Below are 14,914 nucleotides of genomic sequence, written 5' to 3'. Positions count from 1 at the left end.
GCAAGCATATGACCATGGTGGCACTGGGACAATGTTCTGAATGCCATGTGTGCCGTGGTCCATTTCAAAAGAAATTTAAACAGTAGGGTGTGAGCACAGCCAGAAGAGAAGCCACCAGATCCTGCCTGAATGGCATGTTCCTGGTGATCGAGGAAGGTGGAGCCCAGGAATGGCTGTGGAGGAATGCTGCATTCAGATTCTGACGTCCCATCCACCTCCAAGGGAGCAGGTGAGAAACCAGACACTCTGAGGCATCTCGCTGTTTTATAAAAACATATCACTTGCTACACTCATAGCTCATCACTAAAAAAACACAGGTGGGGAGTGCATTCATTCACTCCTGTCCCCTACACTCATCTGTTCTGTGTAAGGAGCTATACTAGTTCTAGAAGGGACATTAGACAGGGGCACCTGGGTGGCTCTGTGGTTGAGCACCTGCCTTTGGCTCAGATCAAGATCCCAGGGTCCTGGGCTTGAGCCACATCAGGCTCCCTGCAGGAAGCCTGCTTTTTTCCCTCTGCCTGTGCCTCTGCCTATGTGTGTGTCTCTTGAATAAATAATTTTTTTTTTAAAAAAAGAAGAAGGGACATTAGACAAAGGACTTTTTCCTTGGAGTTGAGCTCAGAAAGGCATTTGGAATGGGGTGTCTAAAAGCATAGGGCATGGAAGAACATGATAATCAATAGTCTCCATACTAGTGGTACACACCATATGTAGAGCTTTTTCCATCCGCAGTTCTTCATAAGCCAAAATCCTGAGCAGTGCCAGAGACACAAAAGGCTCTCTGGGATACCAGGTAGTAGACACAGTGTTTTCTGATGACTTAAATCAATCCAGCATAAAAATTGAGAGCTGTACATCTAACATATCCCCACACCCGGTCTCTCAAACATTGCAAAGAGAACAAGACAAGGTAATCTATCTCCTCAAAAACCTCCAACCAAAGCTTTTGTCTGTCTTCCTTCTCCTCTTTGTGCTCAGACTCCTCCCTTGGTTCAATCTAGATGACCTGAGACCTGTAGGGCTGGGGCCGAGGGGTGGGGAGTTCCAGGAACTCCCTGTAGTTGATTTTCCCATTCACTAGGGATGATGCCTACATCTTTTTGATGCTGTTCACAAGGGTCAGGAAGTGGCACCAATACTTATTAGCTACCACCCAATGCAGATGGCGCAGAGGAACACTAATTTCTCTGCAAGCCAAAGGCCACACCACCTAACTCACGTGTGGAACCCCTTCCCTGAACAGTACAGGCCTTTTCCCAAGGTGCATTTACTAGCAGAATCTCCGTAAGTACGGAGGTGTGTGGGTGTGTCTGGTGAGCCTTGGACTTCTCTCTGTATGCCCCTGCAAGGCAGCATAGCAGGGGGTGGGGGGCAGAGGGGCACTTGGCATCTACAGCAGAAGTCTGCGCCCCGGGCTCCCACGGTAGTGCTCCAAAGCTGGCGGAGTGCTCTGTCTTCTCTTGCTACGCACAACTATCTGTCTCTATCCTCCTAGGCTACAAAAATAAAGTTCCCAGGAAGCTCTCCTTTATCCTCAGTGACAGGCTAAAGCTTACATGGCATCTGTAGCTCAAATAGCTTTGGTAACCCCTAGGTCATGACCATCAGGGCAGGCAGGCACCTGGGGCCAGAGTACTCAGGGCCGCATGGCCATGTCCAAAAGGCCACAGAGCCACATCCAGCTGGAAAGGTAGCTGCCTGCCCTGTGCAGGGACCGCCAGCCCACAACCAAAGCAAGCCCAAGTAATGAGGTCAGCAGGAGGGCATGGGAGGGGAGAAGTGTTGCCTGACCCCTGCAAACACATTTCCTGTTCAATCGCCAGTAGCTGAAGTTCCAGAAACAAGAGACAGCGAGTTCAAATACCTCTTGTTTCAGAAGGCCAAAGCCCAGGGCAGCCAGGAGGCAGTGGCTGGGTCAAAGGACTGAGCCTCCCACTTGCTGGCCTCACAACCCCCCATCTGTGTACCACGAGTGTCCCACTGCTCTTTGTTCAGTCAGCACATGCTGAGGTTCCATGGTTCCCAGAGCCTGGAGTTCTAATAGGTCCTCTTGTTCCTCTGGTCACCTGGAGCTTGCACAGCCACCTGGATTCTCCTTCACCCCTGCCCCTTCTGCTCCTCCCACCAACACCCCTTCCACCCAGCCCCAATGACACCTCCTCCCTGGGAGCTCCTTCTCTCCTTTAGCTCTTCAACAACATCTCTGATGAGTTCTCATTTCTGCAGTCTACTTTTTCTCCTCCCACTGTCAAAAGGAGGAGCCTTCTCCCCACCCCACCCCCAACTCCATGCTGAGCACACCCAGTCCCCTCAAAGAGGTACTAGCAATGACCAAATCAGGGTTTCCAACTCAGGTGGGGTTCTGGTCCCTATATCCAAACATCTTCTAAAAACACCTATGACACATTATGAGATGAGCACTGGGTGTTATACTATATGTTGACAAATTGAATTTAAATAAAATATATATTTTTAAAGATTTTATTTATTTATTCATGAGAGACACACACACACACAGAGAGAGAGAGAGAGGCAGAGACACAGGCAGAGGGAGAAGCAGGCTCCATGCAGAGAGCCCAATATGGGACTCGATCTCAGGTCTCCAGGATCACGCCCTGGGCTGAAGGCGGTGCTAAACCGCTGAGCCACCCGGGCTGCTCTAAATAAAATATTTTTAAAATAATAATAAAAAAAAAATTAAAACACCTATGAGTGTCCCATCTATCACCTCACACTGCACGTGTTGAAAGCAGACCCATTCGTTTACCTCCCCCAGTGATTCTTCTCTAGACCGCCTTTTTGCCACTGGGGCCCCACTGTTCTCTAGAACCCTGGCTCACAACCTACTTCCTCCAACCCATAGGCCTCTAGTAACCCAGCCCACTGATACTGTCTTAATAGTCTCCAATTCCCCTGAGCATTTTTTTCTTCCTGCCCTGTTGTTTTGTAGCTAGACCACATCACAGCCTCCCCCCAGGCACTCCCACTTTTAAAGTCCTGGGCACAGCAGCCCATACAACCTCTCCCTCTCAGCACTGCCATCCATGGTGTCCATCACCTGCTTGTGGACTTACAGTGGTACCCTCTTGCCTCCTGGGCTGAGTCAGACTTTGCTAGACCCTACCAGAGAAGTGACAGCCACAGAAGTTAAAAAACCTAAATGTGCATACAGATGGAAGAAGAATGTGAGCCTGGTATATGGCAGGATGGTATTTCAAATCAATGGGGAGGATAAAATAATCACCTACACATTTAGGAAAATAATGGAGTTTGTTTCTACCATATAATGTTTGCAAAAAGAAACCCAAGATGTACTAAAGAGATAAATCTTTCTTTAAAAACCTATAAAAGTATACCTATACTATAAAACTATAAGAAAACCTATAAAACTATAAGAAGATATAGGTGGATATTTCGTATTCTTAGGAGAGGGATGACCTTTCTGAGAGTCTAGAATCCAGAGAGAAAATGATTGATACATTTGACAAACATGAATGTGTGATGGCAGTACTATAAAGACACCATAAGCAAACTTGGACTGGTAAAAAAAATTTACAATACATATAAGAGATGAGAGATTAGTGTTGAAACTATCTTACAAGTTTCTAAAAATCAGCTAATCAAAAAAAAAAAAAAAAAAGAAAAAAATGGGGTGCCTGGGTGGCTCAGTTGGTTAAGTATCTGTCTTCAGCTCAGGTCATGATCCTGGGGTCCTGGGATTGGGCCCCATGTTGGGCTTGGGGCTCAGCAGGGAACCTGCTTCTCCCTCTCCTCCCTGCTCATGCCCTCTCTTGCTACCTCTGTCTATCAAATAAATAATATCTTAAAAAAAAGAAAAGAAAAAAAGAACAGAACAATGAACCAAGAACAAAAACAGGCAATTTCTAGAAAAATACAAATGGCTAACATTTGAAGAATACTGAACTACATTAATACTCAGATAAAGGGAGATTAAAGCAAAATGAGGTACCTTTTCATTATGACAAAAACAGATACTGGTGAGAGACTGTAGGATCAATGACACAACAATGTGGGGGGTGGCTGTTAGCTGGCAAACACTTCTGGAGTACAATTTTTCAGAATGTACCCAAATTCAAAGTTTGAATAGCTTTGGAGTCCTCTACCACATTTCTCTTCTGCAGAAGTGTGAACTTGTGCACAAAAATGCCATGTGGGGGGACCTCCAGCTCAATGCTGCCAGTGAATCTGGTATGTTCCAGCATAAGTCCCAACTATCTGAGGCTGGAGGCAGAGAGACCAGGAGGCCAGATAACGGGTAAGGCAGGAAAGGTAGGAAGACCTGGGCAACCATGTAGAGGAGTCTGGATCTTATTGTAAGTATGAGGGGGATACAAAAGGTTCTGGGCAAAGGAGCACCACAATATTTTTCTCATTTCTAGGAGGTAGTTGTGGCAGTTGCATGGGAAGAGGCTGCCTCGAGGCAGGGTGGGAGCAGGAAATTAGGAGGGTCCTGCAGTGGTGCCCTAGGTTTGGAGGTGGCAGCAGAGGTAGAGAGAAATGGAGGCCTCTGGGATAGGATTGGGGAGCACAGGAAGTGGGAGTCCCTGATGGTCTGGATGCAGGAGAGGAAATAAGAGAGGAATCTTGTTCTTTTGGGCCTGAGCAGTGAGGACGATGGGTGGCACCATCCACCAGGCCTCCCATGGAATTCTGTGTAGATGGTCATAAGGATCTTACAAAAGTGACAGCGAATGGATATAGTAAGAATTAGAGGGTGCAGACTGCAGGAACAGAAAGAAGCATCTTGTATTTATTGGTCTGAGAGTGAAAGATGGCATTTCTGACTTCTCTACCCTTTCCATGTTGCTTTGTGAATTCGATGTTGCATTGCTATTTTCTGAATTTAAATAGCAGTAACAGAAGTCAAGGTGGGCAGCTTTGCTTCAGATCAGAAAGCTCTGGACACCGGTGGGTGTCCCCTCCCGCAGCTCTCTGCTATCCTGGAGCAAGAGGAAGAGAGAGAATGTCAGAAAGCCAGGCCCATGAGCCAAGACACAGAGTTTGGATTTTAATCTACCGTGTGATGGGAAGCCACAGAGTCAGAATGATAGGGTTTGATTTTGAAAGATTCCTCAGGCTGGTGTGTAGAAAACACAGGGTGGGGGTGGAGAACAGATGTACATGGAGGTGACGGGAATGTTCTCAAGCTAGAGAGGCTGTGGTTGCACAACACTGTGAATGTACTAAATATCACTGGATTGTTTGCTTCCAAATGGTCAAAATGGTCAATTTCATGTTATGTGTATTTTATTACAAAAGCAAAAAAAAAAAAAATACAAAATGAAACAAAACAAAACAAACGCAGGGAGATCAGTTCGAGACCAGAATATGTATCTCCAGGCGATGACAATGGCTTTTCCAGAAGGATGATGGTGGTGGGGAATTAAAGCTGTCACATTTGGGACATGCTTAGGAGGTTAAAATAATAGGATTGCAGATGAATCAGAAATAAAAAGTACTTTTTTGAAGGGCCTGAGCAACTACATGGATGCCAAAGCCACTTATAGGACCTGACATGGAGCTTTGTACACAGAAGGCAACTTGAGAAATCAGGGGTTGATGTGAAGAGTGAACTCACAGTAGGTAAGCATCACTTAAGAACAGTCCCTAACGTTGTACCACCAACCAAAGATCGTGGTATGACTGCACAGGTACAGAAGTATTCAAGCCCACAGTCCTTTGGAATGTGGGGAAGGGGCTGGCTGAGTTATGTATAAAACCATAACATTTCTCCACCTAGGAAGGAAGGAAGGATGGTAGGAGGTGATGCTTAATATATCCTCCTCACTGCCAGCAATGAGACACAAAGGTGACTGAGCACCGTCTCCCCTGCACCCTCTTGAATCAGTTCCTTCCATGGGTCTCAGGGTCAAGAAGACTCTTTAGAGAAACTGTCCAAAGAGGTGCATCCTCCAAATGAGCCCACCCATTCTCCCCCAGGGGCCTCTGGCCAGCAGGTGCCCACCAATGTCAATAACCTTCCCTTTCAGACAGAACATGAAGACTCCTAACTCTAGGAAACGAACTAGGGGTGGTGGAAGGGGAGGTGGGCGGGGGGGTGGGGGTGACTGGGTGATGGGCACTGAGGGGGGCGCTTGACGGGATGTGCACTGGGTGTTATTCTATATGTTGGCAAATTGAACACCAATAAAAAATAAATTTATCATTAAAAAAAAAAACAAACCTTCCCTGGATATCGCATCCGGGGATCAGAATCCACCCCCAGTCACAGCTCAAGTATGCGGGGGCATCAGCAGGCCCAGCTCAAGAAGCTCCTGAGACCACAGCCAGGAAATGAGCGGCAGCAAGGGAGAAGGCCCGAGAGCGACACCCACCTCGGTGAGGACGCCTGCTATCCCAGCCTGGCAGGAGCCGTGTTCCTCGCCGTACTTCTTCTTATACTCTGGAGGGCAGGGAAGGGAAGAAGCAAACCACAGCCTCGTCAGTGTGTGCCGGTCGTGTGTAGGAGCCGCGAGCGCTGGCCACCTCCCTGCGCCGCCGCGGGCTGGGCCCAGGGACACCTTCCAGCCCGGGGCGCGGAAGGCAAGTCTCGGGAATCCACCAGACCTCAAAAATCCAGGCTCTGGTGCCATCAGGCCGTGAGGCTGCCAAGTGCCCCGGCCGACTTCCTCCACACATGTGGGGAAAGGGGAGCGGCAGCCGTGGTCATTAAGTGGGAGGCTGGTGACGATTATTTCATTTACTTCAGAAAGGACGGAGAGCCTCAGTAGGAAAAGGAGCCGAAGCCATGACCCAGAAAGGGCGCGATGTGGCCATCCCTGTGTGGAGTCTCCTGGAAGATAACCACACCTCCCAACACCACACTCCACAGGGCTGGAGGCGAGAGGGTCTCTGCCATCGGACCAGAAACCAGCCAGAGGGGCCTGGGGCCACAGGGAGATGGGCCCCCACAACACCCGCTCCTGGACTGGGTCACACTATCCCCCACGGTGCACGCAACATGCTAACACCTCCACCTTCCGTAAAAGGGGCAATCTCTCCGGGTCAAGATAAACACAAATGGTTAAGTTCATGTCCTCACAGTTCCCAACACTCTGACCCGACAAAGGAGCATTCGGTGTCACTGTTTTACTTTTAAGTTGGAAGGAAGAATGATCAGCTACATCCACGCAGGCCACGTCATCAATCCCTCTTCCCTGGGAACCCATATTGCTATCCGTTAACAGGCAAAACCGTGAGGCTCAGAGAGGTTAGGTGAATCACCCAACGTCACAGAGCTAGTAAATGGCAAAGCCTAGATTCACCTTAGTTCACCCCTATGGCCTATCAAAGGATCTACGGAGTGAGTGATCACACAAAACCAAGGACGTGACCAGCCAGCTGAAATAATCACATGGGTAAAGACATAGAGACAGAGGGACGTTCAGTCAGATGACTCAAATTAATTACATTGCCAGACGCGGGCTCGTGGCTGTCCCTCAGCACCTGCAGGCCCCGGGCGACCCAACAAAATAACCCAGTGATCCCCCCCCCCCATGTCACCTCTGGGCTCTTGGCAAGTGTCTGGTACCATTAAAGGCAATATACTTAATTTTGAAACAAAATAAATAATATGAAGGAACAATGAAGCTGTGATTGCAACACAATGCCACTTCCTGCAGCCCCGAGCTTCTCTAGAGGGCCCTAGGGAAATACACAGAGTAATTCAGTTTCTAACAACACTCACCACAAAGCCTGGTAACATTTTCCAGTAAGTGGCCATTAACCGACTGCTAAATTACAGCGGAATGTCAATTGAGTTACTCCTCTTCCCTGCAAGGGCTAAATCAGTTCCTCCCGCCTTGTCCTGTTATTACAAGAAGAACTCAGGCCTTGCCAGAAAGCAACCTAGGGACGATGGAACTCGCCTGTTCTCTGCAAAATCTTGCACCCGGGCTGGGAGTGGGGCTTGTGCAAAGTCATAAAGAGATCGTGCATCAAACTGTCTGATAGCAAGAAATAATAAAAATTAATAATAAACCTACATCAAACAGCACAATGGCAAGAAGGATCAAAATGTCCCAAACTGAACAAACAGTTATATTAAATTTGGAAGGTCTGGCAAAAAAGCATATCCACCCCCACTGACTTGAGAGGTTAAATACTCAACTGTAACTCTCAAGCAAATGAAACAAAGAAAATTCAGTCCCCACCAGCTGAAGGAAGCTACAGTGCAGGACACACCAGTTCAGGCCTCATAAATTTATGACATGAATAAGAATTCTGTAGGAATCTTTCATGTTTTAAAGGAAACAGTCTCAAGGTCTCCTTTGTCATGGGGACTCCAAAAATAGTAGATATAAAACTTGTCTTTCTCTACCTCATCCCTGGACTGTGCTGGCCAGCTCTACGCCAGAAGCAGGAGCCAGGACTTCTAAGGGGGGCACAGCCATATTGGAATCTAGGAGTACCCCACTCCTGGCCCCGCGACAAAGTCCTGCAAGGTAAAGCCCTACCACCAGCACCCCTGCCCTTAGCCAGCATCAAGGTACCGTTAGAAGCCAGCCCCAGTGTCCCTGAGCTGGGACCACCTCATCAGAGGTCCGAGGGCCAGGGACACAGAACAAAGGCATCATCCCACTGGCTTTGACTTTCTGAGATTCCAGGGCCTATACCCACCTTCTCAGAGTGCTCTAGAACAAAGAATCAAATCCAACCACGTGGGGCTCCAGACTAGTACCCATAACTCTGACCTCCCAGAAACTTCTGTAACTCTTGATTAACCACTTCAACTTGGAACAGGCTCCAGTCCTAATACTTCCAACCCCACTCCATCCCACTACACATGCTTTGCGGTGAGGGGAGGCAGTAGTAGCAACTCTAGTCTGGGAAGGCTCAACTGGTGTGACTGGATTAGACCCTTTCCCTATCTGAGCCATCCACAGCCTTCCAGAAGTCCTCTTCAGCTTCTCTGTCTGAGTGACCTTGCAGGTAAATGTAAATGATACCCTCTCCCCGTCACAAAAAGTGTTTGTCCCTCACGGTCTATTCAACAGCAAGATGAATCATTTATTTCATTGTCCCCAACACCAGCCTCGTGACAGTGACTGGGATGTGCTGGTGCTGGAGCGGTAAGGGAGGGTGTGCACACATGTGGCTCTGTGCATAGACCCAAGGCCTGGGCGGCAATGTAAGATTGGGTACCTTCCTCCAGCCACTAAGCACCTGGGTTCTCCAACTTCCCTTCCCTTGGACCATTGTGCCCTGTGCTCTGCTTGCCCTACCTTCTGTCTTCTGATCAGTCAGGCTCCCTTACCTTCACCCCCAGCCTTACTGGGAAGGGAGGCCTGGGTACCAGGAATTCTGAGTTCTCTACCCAGAGCCATCATGAACCCCAGAGGCCTAAGGATGGTGGCAGTTGCGATTGGAGTAGGGCAGGGACCCACAGGATTGATGTTTCTGGGCTTTCCAAACTTAGGTTGGCTGATTCTACCTTGGGCAATCCCATCTCCCCTAGGGCCTCAGGAGGAACAGGACAGAACACGCAGATCCAGTTCCTGAGAAGGCAGGAAACCCTCTATATCATAGAGCTTTGAAAGGGGAGGTAGGTATGGAGATAAGAAGCTGCCCCATCCGGGGTCCTCAAGGAACCCCCCAGGTCACAATCCCTCCTCCACTGAGAAGTCCAGGCTGTGCAGGCTGCAAGGATGGGGTGGGACTCCCTCCCATCTCTGGTGTTCCCAGAACTTGTCCCGCACACACACAGGCTGCGGCCCTGCTGTGGGCAGCTCCTGGACATGTCCACTCATTGTCCAGCTGCCCCCAGGATGTGGCCAGGTGGAGAGCTACAAGCTGGTTCCCTCCCTCACTGCGTGGGACACATTTATCCACCTTGAAGCAGCAAAGGGGGATCAGGGTTGTCATGACAGCAGCCTATTGTCCTTCCATAACAAACCTAACACTGTTAAATCCACAGGAACCGAATCCTGGAAGAAAGATGTGGTTGAATGAGGAGACCTGGAAATCACCTGGAAGAGGCAGAAACAGGTTGGAGCAAAGCCCTTTCTCTCTGCTGTGGGCGGGTCTGAATTATTTGGCCTGTGTCCCACACGATCCATTAAGTTGTATGGCTCCTCTGCTCTAAAAATGGTAGTATTTTCCTTGGTTTAGCTGCTGGTTTTACTAAACCCTGTCTAAACAGAAGGCAATTCAGAAAGGGAAAAAATGCTAGTTTCCAAATGTTCACAACCCACAACTCAATATACAGAGCTTACACTAATGAATTTTAATTCATTCAAGAATTAAATGGGGTGGGGTCACTTCCTGCACTCTTCCAGAAATGCTGGTGGGATAAAACCAACCCGTGGAAAGATCAAGATTTACAGACAGTGTAACATGTTATTCCTACTAATCTCTCTTCCCATTTGAGAAAGTTTCCTCTTTCAAAGAGAGTCTTTTTAATGCATCAATTTTAAAATTGTTTTTTTCCATAGCTCCTGAACTTAGCCATGAAATGGGAGGAGGGCAGCTTTCTAGTCCTAAATTATTCCTGAATTTGGGCTCAATTTCTGAGTGAACATCAAATAATTGGTCATTAAACAATTTAGAGGACAATGACAGATCTCTACTAGTAACTGGGGCATTTCAACATATAAAACTGAAAAGACAAAACTGCCTGCAGTTGTGAGGCACCACAGTCTAAATGGGAAAAAAAAAATGTAAATGACCTAAATAGCTAGGTTAGAGAGCAAGGGAAAACATTTTCTCAAAATAATGGACAATTAAGCTATGGCGGGCATTAAAGGTAAACTACATAAAGCCAGCAGCTTCCAATTATGTGAAAGCAGCTTTCAGAGGGGACAAGATCTTGTGAGCACATCTATCACCTGAACCTCATCTCTTTCTTTTACAGATGAAGCCACCATCGCTCAGAGAGAGCAAGCAGCTTATTTAAGGCCACACAGCAAAATAGCCTGAGGCCGGAGTAAAGGGCAGGCTTGCTGACTGCCAATCTGCTTCAGAGACACCATCATGCTTCACAGAGCACACTGGCGGTGATAACATTCTTAGCCCTAGGAAAAAATGTTTTCCATCTGTGGATGAGTGGATATACAAAATGTGGTATACACATGAATCCCGTGGAGTATTGTCTTAATATTAAGTCTTAATGAGGAAACTCTAACACATGCTACAATATGGATGAGCCTTGAGGACATCACGTTAAGTGAAATAAGCCAGTCACAAAAAGACAGAGACTGCATGATTCCACTTATATGAGGTCTCTGAAGAAGTCAAACTCATTGAGACAAAGCAGGATGGCAGTTGCTAGGGCCTGGGGCTGGTGGAGGGGACGTAACAGAGTTGTTTCATGAGGACAGAGTATCAGTTTGGGATGATGAAAAAGTTCTAGGGATGGGTTGGTGGTGGCTGCACACTAGTGAATGTATGTACAGCACACTTTGAAATGGTTAAAATTGTAAATCTTATGTTATGTATTTTTTTATAAAAAATGTTTTTAAAAATCTGTAATGTTTTGTGATCTTTAAATAGTACCAATTTTGCCAGCTCCCTACTTCAGAAACAGAAACAAGCAACTTTACAGGCACAAAACAGTATACCTACATTCAACGTACTGTGTGTTACAGACTAAATGTGTGTGTCACCCCAAAATTCCTAAGTTAAAACCATACTCCCTGGTATCAGGCAGTGGGGATTAGCATTAGATGAGGCCACAGGGGCAGAGCCCTCATAAATGGGATTAGTACCCTCTTGGGAGTCTAGAGAGCCTGCCTCTCTCTGCTCTCCACCACGTGAGGACAGAGAAAAGGGCCCTCTTCAGACACTGAATAGGTCAGGGCCTTGATCTTGGACTTCCTAGCCTCCAGAACAGTGAGAAATAAATGTTTGTTGTTTAGGTTGCTGTTACAGCAGCCTGAAATGCCCAAGACACTGTACACTGTATGTTATCTTTCATCCCTCCAAAAACAGTGACTCTGAACATATAGGCACATCTCAGTGACAGTCTCAGCTCAGAGCTGAGTAGACTTCACATGATGCGATGCCTTGTGGCTCAGTCGGTTAAGCATCTGCCTTCAGCTCAGGTCATGATCCTGGGGTCCTAGGATCGAGTCCTGCATCAGGTTCCCTTCTCAGTGGGGAGTCTGCTTCTCCCTCTCCCTCTCCTCCTCTGCTCTCCCTCTCTCAAATAAATAAACAAAATCTTAAAAAAAAAAAAAAAGAATTCACATGATGACCAAAACTAACACTCATAGAATAACTACAAGTTAAAGAAACACCTAGGACATAGAGCAGATAGTCCTCCCAGTAAAATTTTATCAGGCTGAAGAGCCCCATCTCCCCTTGCACCTGCTAGAACTTGTCTATATTTTGTGCCTACAACTGCAAAACTGCAATACAGCTTGAGGAGCCTCTAGTACAGTGTCCTAAAAATTCAGAATAAAATTTTGACATAATAGGAGATTTTGCTCAGTGAGGGGCCACAGCATCCCAGTAATCACAAAAACCAACATCCGAACCAAACAGGTGGTACAAAGAAACCTGCTCTGAATTTCAATGCCAACAATCCTTTTTCTGCTTGATAAGCCTGTGACCTTCACCAACCTCTCCAAGTCTGTTTTCTCATCTGTACAATGAAGTTAAGAATTCTTACTCCCTAAATGGGGTCGTTACTCAGTATGATCATAAATGTTAAATGCCCTAGCACAATTCCTAGCACCCGGTCAGTAAATCTGAATCTGTCAGTTTCTCTGAGAGGAATAAAACCCAAGGAATAAAAACCTGTCATACAGATTAGCAATTTTAGGAGATGAGATTAATAAAATTTAGACATCTGTAAGGATAATACAGATGTATATAGATACATAGATGATATAGTTTAAGCAATCAATAATTCCATACAATGTAATTGTATATTTGTGCCCATGATAGAAATTCTTGGCACCAAAATTAAAACTTGATGGGGTTCCCTGAACTCCAAGAGCCACTGACCTGGTTACCTCCTCTAGCCCTGGTTCTTGCCTCCAGCTACCCTCCCTCCCTCTCCCAGACTCAGGGTCCCTTCTCCACATTAACTGGCTATAATACAGAACTACATCTGTTTTTAAATTTGCTGTATTTACTTAAATGAGATAATGTTTATGAAAGCTCTTTAGAACCATAAAATCCTATGTAAATGTAAAGTTCTTTATTTAATAAAAATTTATGGGGCTTGTTCTTAAATTTTTAAATGGATCAACTCAGCTTCTTATGGTTCTCTCCAAAACAAAACAGAAACACAACAAAACAAGACAAAAACCTCAAATCCTTTTCATTTGCAAATGGCTCTTGATTGATTTTTATTCCCTGTGGAACTCCAGCACTTCACACTAGACAGGGGGGAAATAACTTCACATGTGAATGGGTGATCTATTTTCTTTTCTAGAAATGAACCCTGTCTTGAGAGATGCAAAAACAACTAGGAATAAAAGGCCAGTCACCCTCAGATAATAAAGAAAATGGCACAGAAGTCTTTTGAATCAATGGAACAATTTTAAAGCACAGTGAAATTTGAAATTCAGACCCCAACAATTCCCAGCTTGAGAACGTTTAAACATGGCATGAATTAAACTTTAAATCATCTACAAAAAGGAGAGAGGAGAGCTTACCAGCAAATAAATTGTGCAAATAGGATCTTTAAAGATATTTATGAAATTGTCATCTTTTCATGGAATCTTTTTTTTCCATGGATCTTAAAATCATTTTTGTAATACCCAATTTTCTACCCTTCATTACCTATTCATTAAAGCAAGATCTGCTAGTAACCTTCTCTGAAGGTTTAAGGATAGCATTAAGGCACTCAAGTTAGCTAAAAAATTCATACTCGTCGAGTGTTCACTCTGAGCTAGGCACCTTATATACCTCAAATACCTCTTCAGTGGGCTAATCTCCCCCATTTTATAGATGAAAGAACTGAGTCTCAGAGGGATTACTCAAAATCACCCAGATGTAGTAGGTTCAATCACAGTAACAAGTGAGTGGTAAAGCAAGATTCTGAAACTGGGTCTAACATACAACAGTGCTCTAATTGTGCTTCTTTATCAGCATTGCTCCCCAATTTTTCCATATTAGTGAGGCTCTTTTGTCACAATAAAAAAATGACTTGAGGGGGGCCTGGATGGCTCAGTCGGTTGGGTGTCCAACTCTTGGTTTTGGCTCAGGTCATGATCACATGGGTCATGAGATGGAACCCTGAGTGGGGCTCCATGTTCAGCAGGGAGTCTGCTTGAAGACTCTCTTCCTCTGTCCCTTCCCCCGCTCACATGTATGTCTCTAAAATAAATAAATAAATAGATAAATAAATAAATAAATAAATAAATAAATAAATAAATAAATAGGACTTATTTACAGCCCCCCTCCTGCCAAGCTCTGGCTTCTTGTCTCAGTAAGCTCAAGGGCAAAGGATGAGAGAAATCTCCATGCCTGATATTAACAATGCATGAACTTCACTTTGAGGAGCCTAAACTATGACTTGGTCAATAGCAACAGGTTTCATAGCACTTGCTCTTCAGTTTACAAATAGTTTCCCCCATGTCATCCCATTGAATTTCTTGTTTTCTCACACACTCAGATAAAACCAAACACCATATGGTAGTAATGATGCTGTTTTCATATCAAACATAAACTAAACGGCTGACTTAATGGTATGCTCCATTGGTTTATTTTACTTTGTGTTCTAAATTCATTTTTGTTTCCCATTCCCTCTACATTTCCTGGTTCCAAACAGGATATTCTGATAGCATTTCCCACCCAACCAGAAACAGGAAGCACCTGAAAAGTCATGAGAAAAAATGTCTTTGTGCCAAAGACTGATGGTTTAAGAATTCAAAAGTTTGAGACTGTCTGGACAGGGGCCTACAGACTTCGAGGCTTTCGTCTATTAAACAGACCTGGC

General features: G+C 45.7%; 1 protein-coding gene across 1 annotated transcript in view; it reads right to left on the bottom strand.

Annotated features, from left to right (window-relative positions):
• Positions 1–14,914, bottom strand: part of ITGA9 (integrin subunit alpha 9) — a 335,241-nt gene that overhangs the window by 290,788 nt on the left and 29,539 nt on the right. Inside the window, exon 5 of the mRNA XM_055321450.1 lies at positions 6,360–6,427. Within this exon, the coding sequence (XP_055177425.1) occupies positions 6,360–6,427 (68 nt within the window). The remainder of the gene's footprint in view (positions 1–6,359; positions 6,428–14,914) is intronic.

This window comes from Nyctereutes procyonoides, unplaced genomic scaffold (genome assembly GCF_905146905.1).
Source record: "Nyctereutes procyonoides isolate TBG_1078 unplaced genomic scaffold, NYPRO_anot_genome, whole genome shotgun sequence".
Lineage (NCBI taxonomy): Eukaryota > Metazoa > Chordata > Mammalia > Carnivora > Canidae > Nyctereutes > Nyctereutes procyonoides.
The sequence above is the reverse complement of the archived record's forward strand: the minus strand, read 5'-3'. Positions and strand labels throughout refer to the sequence as shown.